Source organism: Haemorhous mexicanus, chromosome 8, assembly GCF_027477595.1.
Source record: "Haemorhous mexicanus isolate bHaeMex1 chromosome 8, bHaeMex1.pri, whole genome shotgun sequence".
Taxonomy (NCBI): Eukaryota; Metazoa; Chordata; class Aves; order Passeriformes; family Fringillidae; genus Haemorhous; species Haemorhous mexicanus.
The window spans coordinates 16,464,051-16,482,448 of NC_082348.1; the positions used below are offsets into that span (position 1 = coordinate 16,464,051).

Sequence of the window (18,398 nt, forward strand, 5' to 3'; positions counted from 1 at the left end):
ATACCTAACAAATCCTTATACCTGGTCTTCCACCAGTGCTTGCTGCACTAGTGATGTGCCCAGTGCTGGCACAGCAGTCACCTCTCAAGGGTCCCTGCTGTCAGAATCAAGGAACTAGATGCCAAATATGATTCTCAGGGGATGATGTCACACAAGACAGATGCAGGATGAAACTATATGCTGCAAAACTCTGAGATTTTATAATTTTTGAGTGTGAACATCACCAATATAACCTGTGATAATTAAAAAAAAAAAAAAAATCTCAAAGAAAGAAAACCAAAAGCTACAGAACAGAGACATTAAACCTGAACAAAATAAAAAGGATTTTCTCTTGTTTGGATGTAATTATAGCTTCAGGACAGCATACTCAAAGTGCAAAATCACTCTGCATTATTTGCAACTCCCCATAAAACTGAAGCACTTTTGTGGGCTGTGTTGCTCCACAAGGGTAGACTGTGACATAAAACAAAAACTCTGTGTGCCACTCCTTTGGAGTATCATGATCTCCACCACCACCAAAGGCCATAACACACATTAATTCTGGCCACTTCACATAAAATGAATTTAAATATACAGATCATTCTATTTCAGTTATAGAAACTACAAATGCTATTCTGCAGTGATGACTTGAGCACTTCTAACCTGCTCTTGGTCCCAATTTTTCCTCCAAGTGACCTTAATTTAAACACAAAACCGACCTCTCTGCTCACCAAAGCAGGCTAGAATCTTATTTCTAGTCCAAACAGGGGATTTCCTCAGCGGCAGTGATGGACCTTAGCCTTGAGCTGACTGACACATGACCAGAGCAGGGTGTTTGGACACAAAAGGGTTCTGGCATAGTACCAACAGCACAAATGAGCAGTGAAAACTTTAATGCCAGAAAGCATGTCTCTCTATTCATGAAGTCTAAAGACAAAATAATATGTTACAGTAAATTCTAAGTTTCACTCTGACTGATAAATTGCATAATTTCAACTGAGCTCTATTCCTCATGCATACTCTTCTGATCTTTTATATTGAGATGAGAGCCTTTTGGGTTTCTTTTCTGTTTAGCCACTTCTGCTAGGAGCAGTGATATTCTATCTGCTAAGTGGATACTAACTCCATTTAGTCTTTGCTATACTATTTTCTTGGATTCAGATTCATGCCATGCCTATCAGGATAAGAGAATTTATGAACATATAAAATATCAAAAAGAATTGCAACACCACCACATCACTTGAGAGCGTGCTCAGGAAGCTCTTGCATTTACTCTAGTTTCAGTGTAATGAGAAAACAAATTTTTAAACTACAAGAAGTAAAAAGAAACACCAAACTGTTCAGTTCTGAGAAGTTTGCCGCTGTAACTTTATATCCAGTATCACAACACGACTGCAGCAGGTGAGAGGCAAAGATAATTATATAATTGTCACATTTGCCCCAGGAGCACCTTTTGTCCTGTCACAATCTGTATAAAACAAGGCCCTACCCAGAGGTCTTGTCTGTCTGTTCCCCAGAATCATTCATTGTTTTTGTAAAAGTAACCTTTTATTCTTGCTGAACTTTAGCAGTCCCCAAACTGAGTTCTTGCAGAATACTGCCTTCAACCTCCTTTTGTTGGAGATGCAGCTCCCCATGGATGGCCTGGCAGCTAGAGGTACCTTCTTGTGCCATGCCCTGGCAAACATGCCACAGCCTCTCCACTGAATTTGGCTTCTGCCCTTCTCTGCTCTTTTCACTTATTCTTTTCCCTTATCTGTTCCCTGCAGCAATTTTCCTCTTTCAAAATTAGTTTTCCCTACATTTTCCCTCCGTTTGGCTTCGTACTTTTCAGTTACCTTTTCCTCTTTTCCCCTCTCAAATGCCAACACAAGGCTCAAGAGACAGGTCTACAGCCAGCTTCTCAGTGCCCATTTAAGCCACTTCCAGAGACAAGCTCAGTGCTGAGGGCGGAGAAATCAAACTGGACCAGTCCCATGGAACCACCTCCCTTCTGTGCAAACCCACCACTCTCAAGACCAGGTGCTCTGGGCCTCAATGTGGCAGCAAGGACTAACAGTGAGGAGTTCTCTAAAGGTCACTTCCATGAGGCCAACACTAAATAAAACTACAGAACCCAGACTGCTTCTCTGCTGTTGTCTCACTGGCATTCTGAGACATGATTTCCTTTCCTCTTTTCCAGACTTTATTCTTATAAGTATAAATTATCAAATATTCTCCCTAAAACTGTGAATCATTTGTCACTCCCAGATATAGCTCTCAGCTTTCTACTCCCAGAAATCCCAGCTCAGTCTCCCAACATCCTCCAATAATTAGGCAGGCCAGAGTTTCTCAAATTTGTACACAACCCTTGAGACTGGTGAGCCTTCTTTCCTCTGTCTCCAAGGCATCCAGAGGCTCCTGAACTCTGCTTTAAAGCTACAGGCTGTCTGGCATGATCTGGAGATTTTCCAGACCATTTAAACTGAAAAACAGGGGGCTGCAATAAAATAAATATTCAACCTAAGATTATGTTTATTATTTCTTGACATAAAAGGAAGATTCTGGTGCATGATTTTTCTGCAAAGACTAGATTTTAGGGACATTTAAATTAAAGAACACATGCAGCTCAGTATCAGTGTCAAGAGAAAGACTGAGGTCCTAATTTATGAAAAAAAATCACAAACTAGTGCCCATTTTACACATGAATGCATTCATTACACAGACAGCAACCCAGAATATTTTATAAATAATACATGCACATCCATACTTCTCTAGTTGCCCAATATCTAAATTATTTGAAGCACTGGCTATCCTGCAGAGGAGGTACCACACTTTCAGAGATCAAAGAATAACAGGAACAAGTCAATCAATGAAACTGAACCAACTATGAATATTTTTAAACAACTGGTAGGTAAATCTAAGCTAGTCTATATGTCCAACACATCTTTAAAAATGCCTGTATCCAACCACCACCAGAGCACTGGGATGTGCAGCATCCTCCCTGGATGACAACAGCAGCACAGTTTCCATCAATGAGAAGACAGAATACATTCTGGAAGACAGCACTCAGATAAACTCCTACTTTTAAAAGGTGTGCCACAGAAATGCCAGGAGTTCTGCTGTTTGGCATATACACATTTCTAAGCTTCAAATAAATATCAGTAAAAGATCAGCCATTTAAACTAACCTTGACAGAGCTGACTAGTGTGTAAGTAAGCATGGAAAATGACCCATTATACTTCATATGAATAAAAAAGGCATCTATTATTCATTTAATCATTATTTAATTATTCATCTGACATAGAATTCCACTTTCCATTTTAAAAGAAGGAAAGGGACAACAAATATAAAATATGCATAGTTGCTTTTCTGCCTCTTCTGGGGTCAATATGGCAAAGTAAACTTTTGTCATTCTCTTTCATTTTTACTGTGGTATTTTGATATTTCTTTTCTGCCAGAAAGTAGCATAGCTACTCAGCATGAAAGTATTGCATGCTTGATAACACCTCTCCCTGGTTCCAGGCCCTCAACTAAATGAAATTTCAAGAATAGCATCTAAAATTCCTAAGACCAAGGACAACCCCAATACACAAATGTATCTTAATTTTTTTCCCAATTCTATACTTTTGGGAAAATCTGCACTTTTTTTTTAAATATCTGGATTGCCCATTCACCATCAAGGTAAACACTTCTTTAATAAAAAATAAAGAAGTATTCAACTGGTAACTTCTTTTCTGTTATAATGACTTGCAGTGATAATGCTGCTATCTTTGACTTTCTGGCAATGAAAGCCATCTCAGGGCCAACTTACTCCAGTGCTGGGTCCCTAAATTTATATTCTGGCACCTAACAAGAAACCTTATTTTCAGAATTAAAGGACAACTATGATCAGTTCAGTTAGCAGAGTAAAAATGAATTGACATTTGGTGGGTTTTACATGTTTTTCTCATCACCAATCTGGTTGACAACCATAGCTATGATTTTATTTTTTTTAAGACCTAGTAAAAGCAGCATCTTTAAGATTAACTCCAGGATCTGGGAACATGTGAGCTCCTATTATTATACCTGCCATTGAAAATCCCTAGAAAATCTGGGGGAAGAGTATATAAAAGACACTGGAAAGAAGTGCTAATAAAAGCAGATCGAGCTAAAGAAGTTGGGTGGGTGGCTTTGGAAGCCTTTCACGTATCCATAGCTCCTGCAGCTGATGAACTTACTGTAATTTGGAAGAAAAGTCATGTGAAATATAGCAGAACTGTTAGTGAAAAGCAATAGGAACATGTCAATTCTTCCAATTTTTTCTGCTAGAAAGAATACAGCATTCCTCAGTATTCTGCTGTACCTCTGTATAATGTCTGCTTGGAAAGAGACAAGATTTGGGGGTTAATTATTGTTTTATTTAATTTTTAATCCATGCTCCAGACAAAAACTAATCAACACATTCAGATTTCATGCAGGAACAAGAAATGTCAGCCTAAAAAAGTGGTTTGGTATAAGAATGTATACAAGTCTGTCACAATTTACAGCATAATTTTGTAGCATGATAATCTTCTGCCAGGAGAAAAATAAATAGACAAACCTAAACCCTCAAATTTTAAGCAGCTTAAACAAGATATTTGCTAAAATGGGATAAGGGAATTTGCATGATTTATGATTATTGAAATGTCATTTGCATATTTGTAAAATGCATGTTCTGTTAAACAGAAAAAGGGATTTCCTTCTATACCTTTCCTTTCCAAATTCCATAGCACAGCTTACAAGGATGGAGCATGGAAGGAACAGTAACAGTTTCTTTAGAGCCTCTTATGCTGATGGATGGCTACCAGGGCCAGCCTTACAGAATCACACACTAGTTTGGGAAGGGCACTTGGAGGTCATACAGTCCAACTTCCCTCCAAGAGCAGGTTGCTCAGGACCTTGTCCAGCTGAGTATTCTACCATCTCTGAGAGATTCCAGAACCTCTCTCAATACCTTCAGGTCAAGCTTATGGTGAAAAAAAAAATTTTCTTCATATCTAATTACAATTTTCTTATGTCCTAACTTGCATCCACTGTGTTGCACCCTATTGCCTATTCCCCTCTAGGCTAAAACTACCAGCTCTGTAGACAAGGGGAGGGCAGTGAATGTCAGGCTTGGCCCCAGTGGAGCACTACCAGTTGCTGTTCTGGGACTGGTGTGTTTAACATTTTTACCTCAGAGAAGTGCAAGGTTCACACCTGCAAAGGAAGAGTCCCTTGAAATGATGTCAGCTGAGAAGTGACTGGCTGAGGAGCAGCTCTGCTGGAACAGACCTGGGGGCTGTGGCACACAGCCAGCCAAGCATAAGCCAGCAGTGTGCTCTGCTGTTCCTGCTGGGCTGCACTCAGAAAAGGAGGTGACTACCCCCCATTTAAAGGCTCCATTCAGAATCCCATGTGCAGTTCTGAGCCCCCAGTAAAAGGCTCTGATAAGCCAGAGAGAGCTCAGTGCAGGGCTGTCAAGACAGCTGGGGGCTAGATCACATATTCTGTGAAAAGCTGAAGGAACTGGGTTTGTTCAGGCTGGAGAAATGGAGGCTTTGGTGGGAGTTAATAGCAGCTTTCCTTTTACAGAATGGAAATTTATGAGGAGGTTATCAAGGAGAAGGAGCCAGGTTCTTACAGTGGTCCATGGTGCGAGGACAAGTCAATGAGCCTAAGTTGAAAAAAGAGAGGTTCAGACTGGAAATAAGGAAAAAAAAAAATCACTACAAGAATAGCTAGCATTGAAACTGGTCGTGCTGAGAGGCTCTGCAACTCCATCCTTGGAGACTTTCTAGAACAGATCAAATAATGCTCTAAGCAACCTAGTCTGATCTTCTAGACAAACCTGATTTGAGCAGAAGGCTGGTAGCTAGAGAGTTCCTGGTATCCTGTGATCCTATCCCCATGAATCTCCAAGAAGTGTCTGTCTCCACTTTTTGAGTGAATTCTTATTTGATACGTTTAGGCAGCAATTAGATCTCCCCTTAGCCTTCTCTTCTTAAAATAGCCTGCTCTTCTAAATAAAGCCATTTGTAGAACCTGGGCATAAAACAGGGGAATACCCATATTCATCAGAGAAAGGAAAAAACCCTCAACCAAATACAGATGTGGAAAGAGTAGAGAACAGCCTAAATATAAACACTGTGAATACAGTCCAGTACAAGGCCTGAGCAGTGAGAATAGTGAATTGGGGAAAGAAATTTGGGACTGTGAACAAAGAAACTGCTCCTATGTTCCAAGTTTCCTGTGTTCAGGGAAACTGGAGTTTGACTTCTCTGTCATTTATTCAAACGCATCACAGAAACTATTACATCTAGCCCTTTTTCCAGCAGCCTGGGACAATAATAATCTGAGCTTTTGGACAACTGACTGAGTCAAAAGAAGTAAGAGGCACTCCAGAGTCTCTGACCTTGACAGGAGCCATGTTTCCCCCTCCAAAATGTCCCTGTGTATTCTCCTCACTTTCATGAGCAAGAGTCAAAAGCAAATGGTCACTAACCAGGAAAGCTATGCAGAGGAAACCAGAGGGTCACTGACACTATTCACAAAATTCAAAGTTTGTATCATAAACCCTTCTTTGATGTTTTTTCTAGGAGACAGAATGTTTTAGCTAGTACTTTTCCAAATGAGTCACTAACACCCTTGTCTTAATTCTGCAGCTGCTGCTAATTTGAAGTGCCAGCCTTCTCCCCTCTTTCCCCAGAATGAAATAAAATATCAATGTTGCACTGTGCTGAAAATGGAAAGTTAGATGTAACACTATGCTACAAGGCCTCTGGAAGTTTCATTTACATTTGATTCCTTCTTTCCTCCCAGGCCTATACCTAACTTAAGCCCTCTCAGCAAATTATTTCACACTTACCTCCACAATCATTGGTCCTAAGAATGAAAGACAGACTCAAAAGGTTTTTTAACACTTAGTGCACCAACATCTAACACGATTTAAAACAACAAAAAAGAAGATAAAGTCATAGAAAAAAAGTGTAAACAGCTATCTGCATTTATGTGTAATCTGCAAATTTATGTGTAATCAGCAGCCCTGCTGGCCAAGGCCCCAGAAAACCTTTTATCCAGAAGAGCTCTGCAGCCCCACTGCGCGAGACTAAAGTGAGACCCAAGGGGGTGGACTTCTTTTGGAGACAACTTCACCCACAGCCATGCAAATCTCAAACTTCTTAAGTACCTCTTCAGTTGCTCCACTGTAAAAATGTACTGCAGCTGGGGGATTTGGGCTTAGTTTTCAGCCAGACTGGTTTCTTGATTCAGCTCACTGACCAATCACACAAATGCTAGGGCCAGAACAGGGGGAAGAATGGGTTGCTGGGAGCAATGGAGGAAGACAAGATTGCTCTTTTTGGCTGCTGTGCATAGTTATGTAAAATTAAAGTGATTATGTAGCTATGGCCTGAGGGATAGAAGAGGTCACAGATACTACCACAGCCTATAAACTGCTGTGAAATTGTGTCAGTGTGTGTTGCCAAGAGACAAGCACAAGAATTCACTTCTTAACCTGTTGTAAAACCCACTAAGTGAAGCCTGTTCACTCTACCTCTCTAGAAATCCTCCATACTTCCCTCTCAATGCACAAGAGTCACACCAAACATTTTGCGTTCCATTTTGTATCAGTAAGCTCTGTTCATCTACCTGGAATGACTCTGAAACATTTCTCACAGGCCTAACATGAGATTTCAAAAACTTAGCTTAAATATATTTTGAAATGTTTTCATCAAGTCAGAGCAACTGAAATTCAATGTGTTCTTACAATCTCAGACAATGAACAAGAACAAAGTGCTCCAAAAGCTACCATGGAACAAGTGAGCCCTGTATCTGGTTATACCTAGCCATGTCCAAGCTCTGACTTCCCAATCCTGAGATAACACAGTTCAGCTTAGAACTTACTCAAATAACATTTCAACACAGATCTTGGTATTTTCAGCTGAGGAAGACTAGGAAGATGCATGAAGTCAGAAAATTATTATCATCTATTTAACTGCAGTAGATATGACCTAAATCTGTTTTGTGTCTGTTTTGACTGAAACGAATTAAACTCAAACAGATTTTTATCAACACACTTTTCCAACATTTGTCACTTTTTTAGCAAAGTAGGAGTTTTTCCAGCAGAAATAGTTGTGAACACTACTTTGCACAGGCCACAAAGTCTATACAATTGAACAAAAAACAAGTATGTAATTTTAGCTAAATCTGAGCATCTTCAAGGGACTGTTTCTCAAACCAAAAGCATAATTTAATGAAAAACAACTTATTTTTTAAAACCACTGTTAACTGCTCTTGATTATGGAAAACTGAAACTGAAATACGTAACTGTACCAAGATACACTTTCCCATTTATTACTACACCTTCTTCTTCTAGTAAAGAAGTTCAAACTTCTTTACTACTATCACATTTCTTTCATTAGGAGCACTGTGTTAGTAGCATCAATTACCTTTCGAAGTGATGCATCTACTATCAACTTTAATAGCTCAAACTTTGCTACTTGGACTTCAAAGTAGATGAAAAACTGTGTCCAAGGTGTTTTTTTGATGTATATACTAAGAAGATATATTTCTTAAAGGCATTGTTTTATAGAAAAATAGATTTAGAAAACAATGCTTTACTTCATTGGAAAACATGAATAATTTTGCCTACCTTTTCTTTGTTCTTTCAACATGGATTGGAAGCTCAGAAATTTACTAAGGAAATTTCATCCTTGAGACTGAAACCTAGAGACTTATGCTCCAACAAGAAGCAGAGTACTTAGAAGTATATAGCATGCTCAATTCTGGTCTAAAAGTAATGAGAGGATAAAAAAAACTACTATCATTATGAAGAGTACCAGCTCAGTTTTGAAAAAAACATACTTTAAAGAACTGTTTTATACAAAGAAAATTAGCTTCCCCCCACACAAACTTATTGCACACCTTTCATGACTGCCTTGGGATCCTGTGCTGAGAGTAAAGCTAGAAAATACACCAGCACAAATCAGACATTGTGTAATTCTGGCTTCTTAGAGCTGTTGCCTACCTAGTGGTTATAAACTTCACATTCACAACCCCGGTGCCTGGAGGGGTTAACAACCAAAATACAAAAGGAAACCAGCACTGAATAAATGTCTCAAGACTATTTCATGTCATATATAGGTTTATCACTTTTCTGTTAAAGTCAGTCCCATAAAGACCATCAGACTCAGGACCTGCTCATATGTCTGCAGTAAAGTTACTACAGAATCACAAAGAGGGACCAAGATTTTGTTGACATTTGTTAAATGACGCAAATCACACAGTATCAAATTAAGCCCCAAGCATGGGGTACTCTAGGCATGAGTTTAGTCTCAAACTTCTGGAAACTAGAAAGCTAATAAGAACCTGTAATTTCCATCATTGATTGAGTGGAGAAAATATTTTTAACTTTGTCATTGGCAAATTCAGTCACATATATGTATATATACACCATCCCTCTCTTTAAGGAGGTTGGATTCAAGTAGGAAAGTTGTGGCTATTTAAAAACTCTTTTTAACAGAGTCCCTAGGAAATAAATACAAAATCAACACACCTTATGGATGCCATTTCTGCTTCTCCTTGATTCCAGCCCCAATCACACACTCTATAAGTTGCACTCCCTAACTTTTGCTCCTCTGAAGTGAAGATTATGACCATCAGAGCATTGCAAATCACCTCCAAATTAAGCATGATCAGCATAACCCAACAAGAAATCAAGGTTCTAGTAAATGTTGCTTATCTGAAATGAAAGGCAAAACTCCTGCTGACTTCAATGAAGCCAGTCTTCCAGATAATGGTGGTGTGAAGTGCTTCTCCAGTTCACGTTCCTTTAGCAGAGTTGCTTAGAGAGTTACAACGATATACACAAATATACATGATATGAATACTTGCAGAGCTTTGTATGAACTTTGCTCAACCCATTTCTAGAGAGGCTTTTGCATATATAAGCATTATTCCAGCAAGAGTTTCTAGAAATACATCATGAAGGGTATATTTCATCAAAGGCTACCTGAACCAAACTTTAGAAGTTCAAAGGAGAAGTTCAAATAACTGGTACAAGGATAGAGATGCCCCTCACAAAACAAGCTGGCTGGAAGAATTACGTAGAACAATCGTTGTGATCAGTGACAAAAAGTTACTGGTCTGATGTATGGATGTAAAGAGATGTTCTCAGTATTGGACTGGGATGTTTGGAAGAACAGAAAATGCTCTTTCTAGGTAATACTCTTAATTTCTCTCTATTTTCCATCCTCTGAAATAATTCTAGAGAGTCAGAGGGATTATCTTACCACCAAAATGCTGAAGTTTTTCTTAAAATTGGTAGATTTTTACAATTCTTTCCACAGTATAGAACATTTTTTGAAGGAATTCTCTACATAGTTGCACAATGAACTTACAGCCTGTCTGGAATGGGAAAGAACACATTCAAGAAGCTGAGGAGGATAATGGGATCAGGTAACTGTGTGGAGACAAAAAGCTTGCCTGCAACTAACCTGTGCTTTTCTTTTATTTCAGTGAATTTCTAAGCTCAGCCAAGAACCACAGAGCTCACAACTAGGGACAATGAATACAACTCCCCAGAATACAGAATGTGCAAACCTTACAAGCACACATACTCTGCTTTACTGCAAACTTGTCTTTTACTATGTACAGATTCTGCAGCCTTAGTGCATATGGAATAAACCTAACTAAACTGATTAGAATTAGTAATCCTTGATACTGATGAAAATCAGCTCATAAGCTACTGAAACTTTTTAAAGGGCGACAGACCTGTGCTTGGTCTGAAGGCAGTGCCGAGGTACACATTAGCAGCAAACAATTTGCAGGTCCTACTTCTTCTGCTTTAGAAGCTGAAGGTTCTACATTGGTCTATTAATTTCATATGCTGACACTAAACTACAGCTTACCCAGTGTCTGCTGGTAAGACAATTTCATGTCTACTTGGTTTAACACTGTTAACTGATTTCCTTCTTACTCTGCCATCAACAGGCATCCATAAAAATTAAGTGTTCCCATTTTAAAGTTTGCTCTCATCAGCTGGAGAATGAGGTTTTGTCATGGCAGAATCTGCCTGCTCACTACAGTTTGTATCAATCTACAGACCTGCCTACAAACCCACACAACTTCTATAAACATTGGTTCTTCTCAGAGCTGCCAAAGCAGCAGTTTTGCAGCTAGCAAATGATAAAGTTCAAAGCCCACTCAAAGATAATTTAGCAAGACTTCATTAGTTCTAGGTTTTGTTACCTAATACCATACAAAATAACTAGAATTCAAGTATCACATAGGCATTATCTACAACTACTAAATGCTTACACTTTAGATAAGCCATGCTATCTATAGGAAATGTTGCCATCTTCCACGAACCCTCTCTTCCAAAAAGAGCTTTCCTCTATGATACAGAAGCCTACAAGTGGAATTGTTCATATTGCCACATTACTCTCCAAGGGAATACCAGGAACACAGGTAGTTATCACAATTTAGTTGTAAACTGTTGTGTGCATTGTGACCTAGAATTCCATTTGATATGGGAAAACAAAACATACACTCACTTTTATTTCTTACTTGACCAAAGCAAACAGATTGTGGCCTAAACATGTCTCTACACATTTGTATTTGTTTATGTGTACTCTGTCTTGTTAAATATTAAAATACTCTGCCTGGCACAGCCAGGTTTTACTCCTGGCAGACAGGCCTTTACGCACTAGGAGAACACATGTAATATTAATGAAAATAATTTTCCAAAATGTTGAAATACAAAATCTCTCAATTATAAGTAAAGCTTCAAGTACAGAAATTAGATACAACTGAGTTGAAATCTGAAAAGCAATAGTACAGAAATATGGTTTAAGAAAGCATCTAAATCATTAGAAACATCCATTGAACTTGGAAAATATTTTTGATGCTCTCTGACAAGCCATACAATGCTGCAATACAGGAACTATCCTAAAACATACACTCATTAGAAGACGCAGAATTTACCAGATATGTCAAGCATATAATTCCAGAGTAAAAACTGTCCTAAAAATGAAGGTTTTACAAGCTTCAACTTAAAGTCATTTCAAACTGTTTTGATTGCCATATTTCATTTTAAGTCTTCTTCCAATGTTAATTTTGTTCTTTTCATTGAAGTCCATGGTTTCACTAATGTCTTTTGATGCTGAGCTCCCTAAGTCTAGAGGAAGGGAGGTGCTGAATCACAGCAAATGTTTATATTTCCTCACAGACTATATCACTGAACCAGCTTGAATACTTCATGAATAAGACTGTGAAGATCATAACAGTCAAATACAAAATCTGTTTTTTAAAATCTGTAACATATTAATATCAATTAAAATAGTTGACCATATAAACATTTTAACCCAAAGAGCCATTAGGAATGTATGCAATTTATCTAATGAGTATTTTTGAGCGCTCTGCAGAAAAATCATCTTCAAGAAATTCCTGTCACCTGCAAATATTGATTTGCAGATTATTAGTCAGCAGATTTTCCATCATTACTTAAATAAGGATAAGATGAGAAGCAGAACCTCTAGTTTAGGAGATTTTCCTACCTCCCCCAGTATAATCATGTACTATTACCCATTGTTCATTCAGCAAAGGCGATTCACTTCTATTATCACTTGCATTTAACAAAACCCAAAGATTTCTCCAGAATCACTGAGAGTGGACATAGAGTGGACAGTGAGCTGTTTTAGGACCCAAAGAACAGAACAGCTAAAAACTATGAATTAAATTAATATTTCTACACGTCCAGAGGAGATCCATCGTGGGAAGATTGCTTATGTTACTGAATTTTGCATACTTGAGTACCAAAACCTACAGTCACTGGTTCCTGTATCTATACCAAGGAGACACCTATTTTTCTTTTATTTCTTTTATAAAATCACGATCTCTGAAAACAGGAAACTTTCACTGGATGTCAGATATTTCATTTCATGTGTGTAGGTCAAATGGCTCAGTGTTCTCTCTGCTGAAACAGAGCAATGTAATTTCAGGCTGTATAATTTTATAGCAAAGACTGCAAGGCAGTTTGAAGATGTCATTGACTGTAATACAAATCAATATTAAATTATCTGTACAGGAAACATTTTCAAAAGACGGTCCATCATGTTTTCTCATAGGATCATGGATTTCTAGGATCATTCTTTACTAACTACTATAAGCTATCAGAGTTTATCTCACTCTTCAATTATTTACAGGTCAAAACAGTCAAGTGATACTGCTTTATATATATTCCATGTTATGTACTTGGTTTGTAACTTACAATTGCCACACAAAACCATGAAGGTAAAAGTTTCTGAATAAAGACATTTGTTTCATTTGAGAATGTACATATAGTCTTACAGCTAAGTGATGCAAAAGGCTGTCCTTTAGGCATTCCACCTTTCTTTAAAATAATGCATTAAATATATGCACATACATATATATATATATATATATAAAATATATGTAAACAGTTACTGCAGTGATTACTCTGCAGCTAAATCTTTAAATGGTTTTAGTCTGTCCATCTTTTAGCCTGATGTCGATTACACATTTAACAGATTAGTAATTTCAAATCACCTAAAGACCTTCGTCACATTTCTATCAATTTCTGTATATATGAAAACACATTTCAAAGCCTCCTCATTGCTGCCTTGTAAAATGTCTCATGACTGTCAAATGGAATTTATTTTTCAGCCAAGCAGTCAAAAATACATTTCACAATACAGTAACACAAACACAATAAAAAGAAGAGCCTATCAAGTGTGCAGATAAAGGGAAGGGAATTCTTTCCTGTCATTACCAAAGAGACAAGACAGTTCAATAGCAAAAAAAATAGGAAAATCACAACCAAACCCACACCACGGTAATAACCTCTAAAAAAAGTTCACACATGGAAGCCTCATATGGGTCTGTTTTGATTTCTGAGGAGTGTCACTGGTGGTTGGAAAGGCTTATGCTAAATGTTCCAGACAGCTGATGCAACCACCTCTGCATCTGCCAGTTTGCAGCATGATGCTTCTAGAGCAGTGGGGCTGGCTGCCCTTAAAGACTTGAAGGAGAAAGGGAAAAAGGTGGAGATCCTCCACCGCAAGAACTACTGACATCAATATCCCCGCAAACAGAAGGTACCCGTGTTCAACATTAATCATCACGACCTGGACCCTTAATGCGTTTTTTAATCCAGTTTGAAAACTGTGAGGTGGCAGCTCACAAAGGTCCAACTCCGCAGACAATGAGTATCCACCCGAATCCGACAGCTTCCCCGATGCCCGTATTTAATTGGAATTACGGCCATCCCCATCGCAGCAGTAAGCACGCCCGGCCACCCCTCGGGATGTCACAGCACCCCCGCCGCGGCTGAGGCACGGCCATGGCAGCCCCAGCCGGCCGAACTTCGGCTCCTCTGCCCGCGTTCAGGGGCTGCGCTGGGCGAAGGCAGCGGGAGCGCGGCCCGCAGCGCTCCGCTCTGCGGCGGGGTGGCCGAGGACGTGGTTGGGAAGGAGGAGACACGCCGGGAGCCCTGGGGAAGAGGAGGGACCGACAGCGGGAGGGGAAAGGCGAGAGGGGAGTCAGGTCGGAGACTGCACGCTAGGGAGCGAGGAGAAGCGGTGGGAGCCCGGCGGGGGCTCCCGGGGCGGCGGCGGGCGGCAGGAAGGGGCTGCCGGCTCTTTCCTGTCTCCGTCCCCCGGTGCAACCTGACCGCCTCCCCCGGGCCGTGCCCCAGCCGCGGAGCTCCCGCCCGGCTCGGCCCTGTCCGGCCGCCCGGAGCGGGGCCAGCCCCAGACCCGCCGCGCCGCCCGGCGTGCCGGACCCTACCTTCGCCTGCAGATACTGGGGGTAGTAGTAGGTGGTGTACTGGGGGTACATCTGCTGTTTCCACACTTTGCCCATGAAGCTGGAAATGTAGCCTGCAGTGCAGGGATGGGGGGGGTACTTTGGGGGGCTCCAGCCGCTCTCCGTTTCTCTCCCCTCCTGTCTCTTCCTCTCCGGCGGCGGCGGCGGCGGCGGCTGCTGCTGCTGCTGCTCCTCGGCCGAGCTCAGACCTTCCTCCACCCAAAAGCCACAGCGGAGCGCAGCGGGGGCAGGCACTCTCGCTCTCTGCCCGGGAGTTCCTGCCAAGTCCCCGCCCGGCCGGGCCGAGCAGCAGCGGCAGCGGAGCGGCGGCGCGGGGAGCGCTCGGGGCCGGCGCGGCGGTGCCAGGCGGCGGGGCAGGGCTGGCGGAGGGGCGGGGGACAGGGGCGAGGGGAGGCGCTTAGCCCCGCTCGGCGCCCGGGGCGAGCCCCAGCCGTAGCCCCGCGGCGGGGCAGCCTCCGGGGCAGGGGGCGGCGAGCGGCGCCGCTCGGCCCGAGGGCCGCTCCAGCGCCGGGGAAAGCTGCGGTGCCCGGCGGGAGCGGAGCGGAGGCTTTCCACGTTCTGGAGGAGAGGAGGAGGAGGGCTGCAGTGGCCGTATCGCGCCCGGCTCGGCTCTGACCTAATTAGCCGGGTTGTGCTTTGTTATCGCCTTCCCTCTTTTGTGCATCCCGCTGCTGAGCAGTGGTGCAGGGCACAAGCTGGAGAGGAAAACTGGGTACAATTTTGGAAAACCAAATTTGGCTTCAATTCCGCCTGACGGTATAGAGTACATTTATCTGCCGGAGCAGAAGAGACTGCAGTACTAGAATCAGTTTACAGAGCAGCAACCACAAAGCCAGACCAAATTCTCTGTCTTGCCCATTGCACGTTCTTAAATTTGCACTTCAGCCAGCGGTGCTGAGTTCTCCAACAGGAAACATTCCTGTTCTAGCTATATTTTTTCACTTGAATATTTTCTCTGAGAAAGCTGATTTCCTGAACACTAGAAGTAGGGAGCAGCAGCATACTATGCTCTACTGCTGAGTGTAAAAAACAGTCCAGTGGGTTTACTTCTGACAAATCCATCTCTTTTCAACCAAAGATAAGCTGATCCTCAGAGCATTAAGCAGATGCCATTTCTTTGTCACACTAATCACAATCATTTTTGTATTGCAGCACTCTTTGATTAATAAAACATTAATAAAATAAGGCCCACCAAAATTCCTGGTTTTATTAACATCAGCCAAACTAAATGTGATAATAGTGGAAAGAAATATTAAAAACCTGTAGGATGTACAGGCATCTCAGGGTGATAGCAAAGGCAGCCTTTGTGCAGCCATGAATCCCTGGTGCAGGCTCAGCAATGAGAGGTAACTGCAGAGTCTTCCAAATTCCAGCTGAGCGGAGGACAATTACGCAAATGACATTGCAGCTCTCCTTGCCAGCTATTAAGATCACTTTAAAAGTTTGGGTTTTTTTCTTTCCAGGGAAGAGAACTGTACACACTTTGCAGTCTACGCAGATTAAAGGACAAGTGGCATCTTTAGGAGAAGGCGTTTTCTCCAGAAAAGGCATGGGAGGTTTTGAGTTTTGGTTAGGTTTGGGGGGTTTGTTTGTATTGTTTTGGGGTGGTATTTTGTTTGTCAGCACACGGCTAGAATGACTATGAAAACAAGGAGAAACACAAAAAAACCAGGAGTTGGTAATGTCTTCTGTGAGAGGGACAAAGATTAAAGCTAGGGGAAAGCTGAACAGAACAGAAATATCAGGTATTTGAGGAGGTTAAGAATGTGCATCTGGAAAAGCTGAAATGGCCATGGCTAAAATCAGCTGTCTTCTGTTTACTGGCGTTTATGCAGTGGAAAAAGCACATAGGCAGCAATTATCTCCAAAGAATGCCAGGTAATATGGCTCCAGGGTAGTGCATTGTCAGAGGACAGCAGAAATTAAGTGTCAGAACTTCATGGGGAAATGTGTTACTACAGCCCAGATACGTGAGGATACTGTTGTAGACTGCTTTGAGAACTGCCAAATTGTGGTCTGAAGTTCTTGATTGAACTACAAAGAATGTGGTGCTGGCCTCTTATAAGCTGACAGGTTACGGGTGCTAGTACACTTAGTTTCCTTTTAAAAAAACAAAACAAGGAAAAAGAAGAAATAAAAACTGATTGATGCACTTTATGGGGATTTTCCTGAGGAGAAGGAAAGAATGAGATCTGAAAGAAAACATTATTCTGAAGACATCTGGAAATTAAAAGTGTTTTCCTGGAATCCATTTTCATGTAAACAGCAACTGTGGTTGTCACAAGTACATTGTGCAATCCTGAATGAGGAGAGAAGCATCCAGAAGGAAAAAAAAAAACCCAAAAATAAAAAAAAAAAAAAAACCAAAAAACCCCAAAAAAACCCCCACAACTTCAGGAAATGAGGAAAGGGGAAATGCAGCCTATATAATTCCAGCATTTACAACTGCAACAGTCTCCAGCTTAACTGTGTCAAGGTATAGGTAATGGCTGATGGCTGCCAGCAAGAGGAGCAGCAATACACTCTGCCACAACAGCTCCTGGAAGTGATGAAAGAGCAAATCTGGCCAAGAGAGTATTTGATTTCAACCATAACAGCTAAAGCTGGTCTCCAAGTTCCTTCGCAGTCTCTCCTTGCAAAGACTTAGAACTTTCTCAAACAAAGTTTTTTCCTATAAAGATTACTCTCATCCCCAAACATGTGTCACTGTTAATGTAATGATAAAACCAATTTGGTTCCATTTTCAGACAGAATATTTTCTAATTAAAGATCTTCTTGTATTGGAATATCTGTGAAGCTGACATTGAAGAAGTTCAAAATTCATAGTTTAATATTTACCATCGAATTTAAAAAATAAACCTGCAACTTAATACTGCAGACTTTTACAGTGCAGTGATGCCAGTGATGATCATGGAGAGTTTGAAAATAATACTCAGTTTTTATTTAAAAAAGGTTAGAAGATAAAATTATTTTATTGGAATCATTTACATGAGCTTTAGTTAGAGTGTTTTTAATTTTTTTTAAAATTACAGTTAAGGTGTTTACTGAATTAATCAATGAAGAATTCTTGGGTCAAAAAAACCTCAAATCTAGCATCACACAAGGCAATCTCTGCTTCTGTCTCTTTAATATGTTGATTATTCAGCCAACTTAGTAATATGAATGCAAGTTGTGCAATACAGAGAGGCTGTCATTGCAAGTGAAACTTTAAATCGAATTACTAATTTCTTAACTTTTCATACTAATGGAAATGTTTGGATTTAATTACTTATTTGATGTTAATTGCAAGGGCACATAAAAACTTTTAAATTGAAACAGTTTATGCTGTCTGGTGGTACCAACTCCTGTCATCATGACTAAATACTCACAAGGCTTAAAATGCTTCCCCCATTTATGCACCACACAAGGTATAGGATTAAGAAGGAAGATAAACACCGAGGTGTGTTCTGGAAGCAAGTAGATACACAAAAGGGTAAAAAGCTGACTTCCTACAAAATGTTAAGGAAAACTACTCCATATTTTTGTCTATGGCCAGAGTTCACTGAGTAATAATGAAACAACATTAAATTCTATTAAATTCTAGGGGTTTTTCT

General features: G+C 40.6%; 1 protein-coding gene across 2 annotated transcripts in view; it reads right to left on the minus strand.

Moving 5' to 3' along the window:
- RBMS1 (RNA binding motif single stranded interacting protein 1) overlaps nt 1-15,055 on the minus strand; it is a 141,838-nt gene extending 126,783 nt beyond the window's left edge. Inside the window, exon 1 of one of the 2 annotated variants that reach the window (XM_059852939.1) lies at nt 14,767-15,055. In XM_059852939.1, coding sequence (XP_059708922.1) covers nt 14,767-14,841 — 75 coding nt within the window. In that variant the 5' untranslated portion in view covers nt 14,842-15,055. The remainder of the gene's footprint in view (nt 1-14,766) is intronic. The other variant, XM_059852940.1, reaches the window with a different exon arrangement.
- Between the last annotated feature and the right edge of the window lie 3,343 nt (nt 15,056-18,398).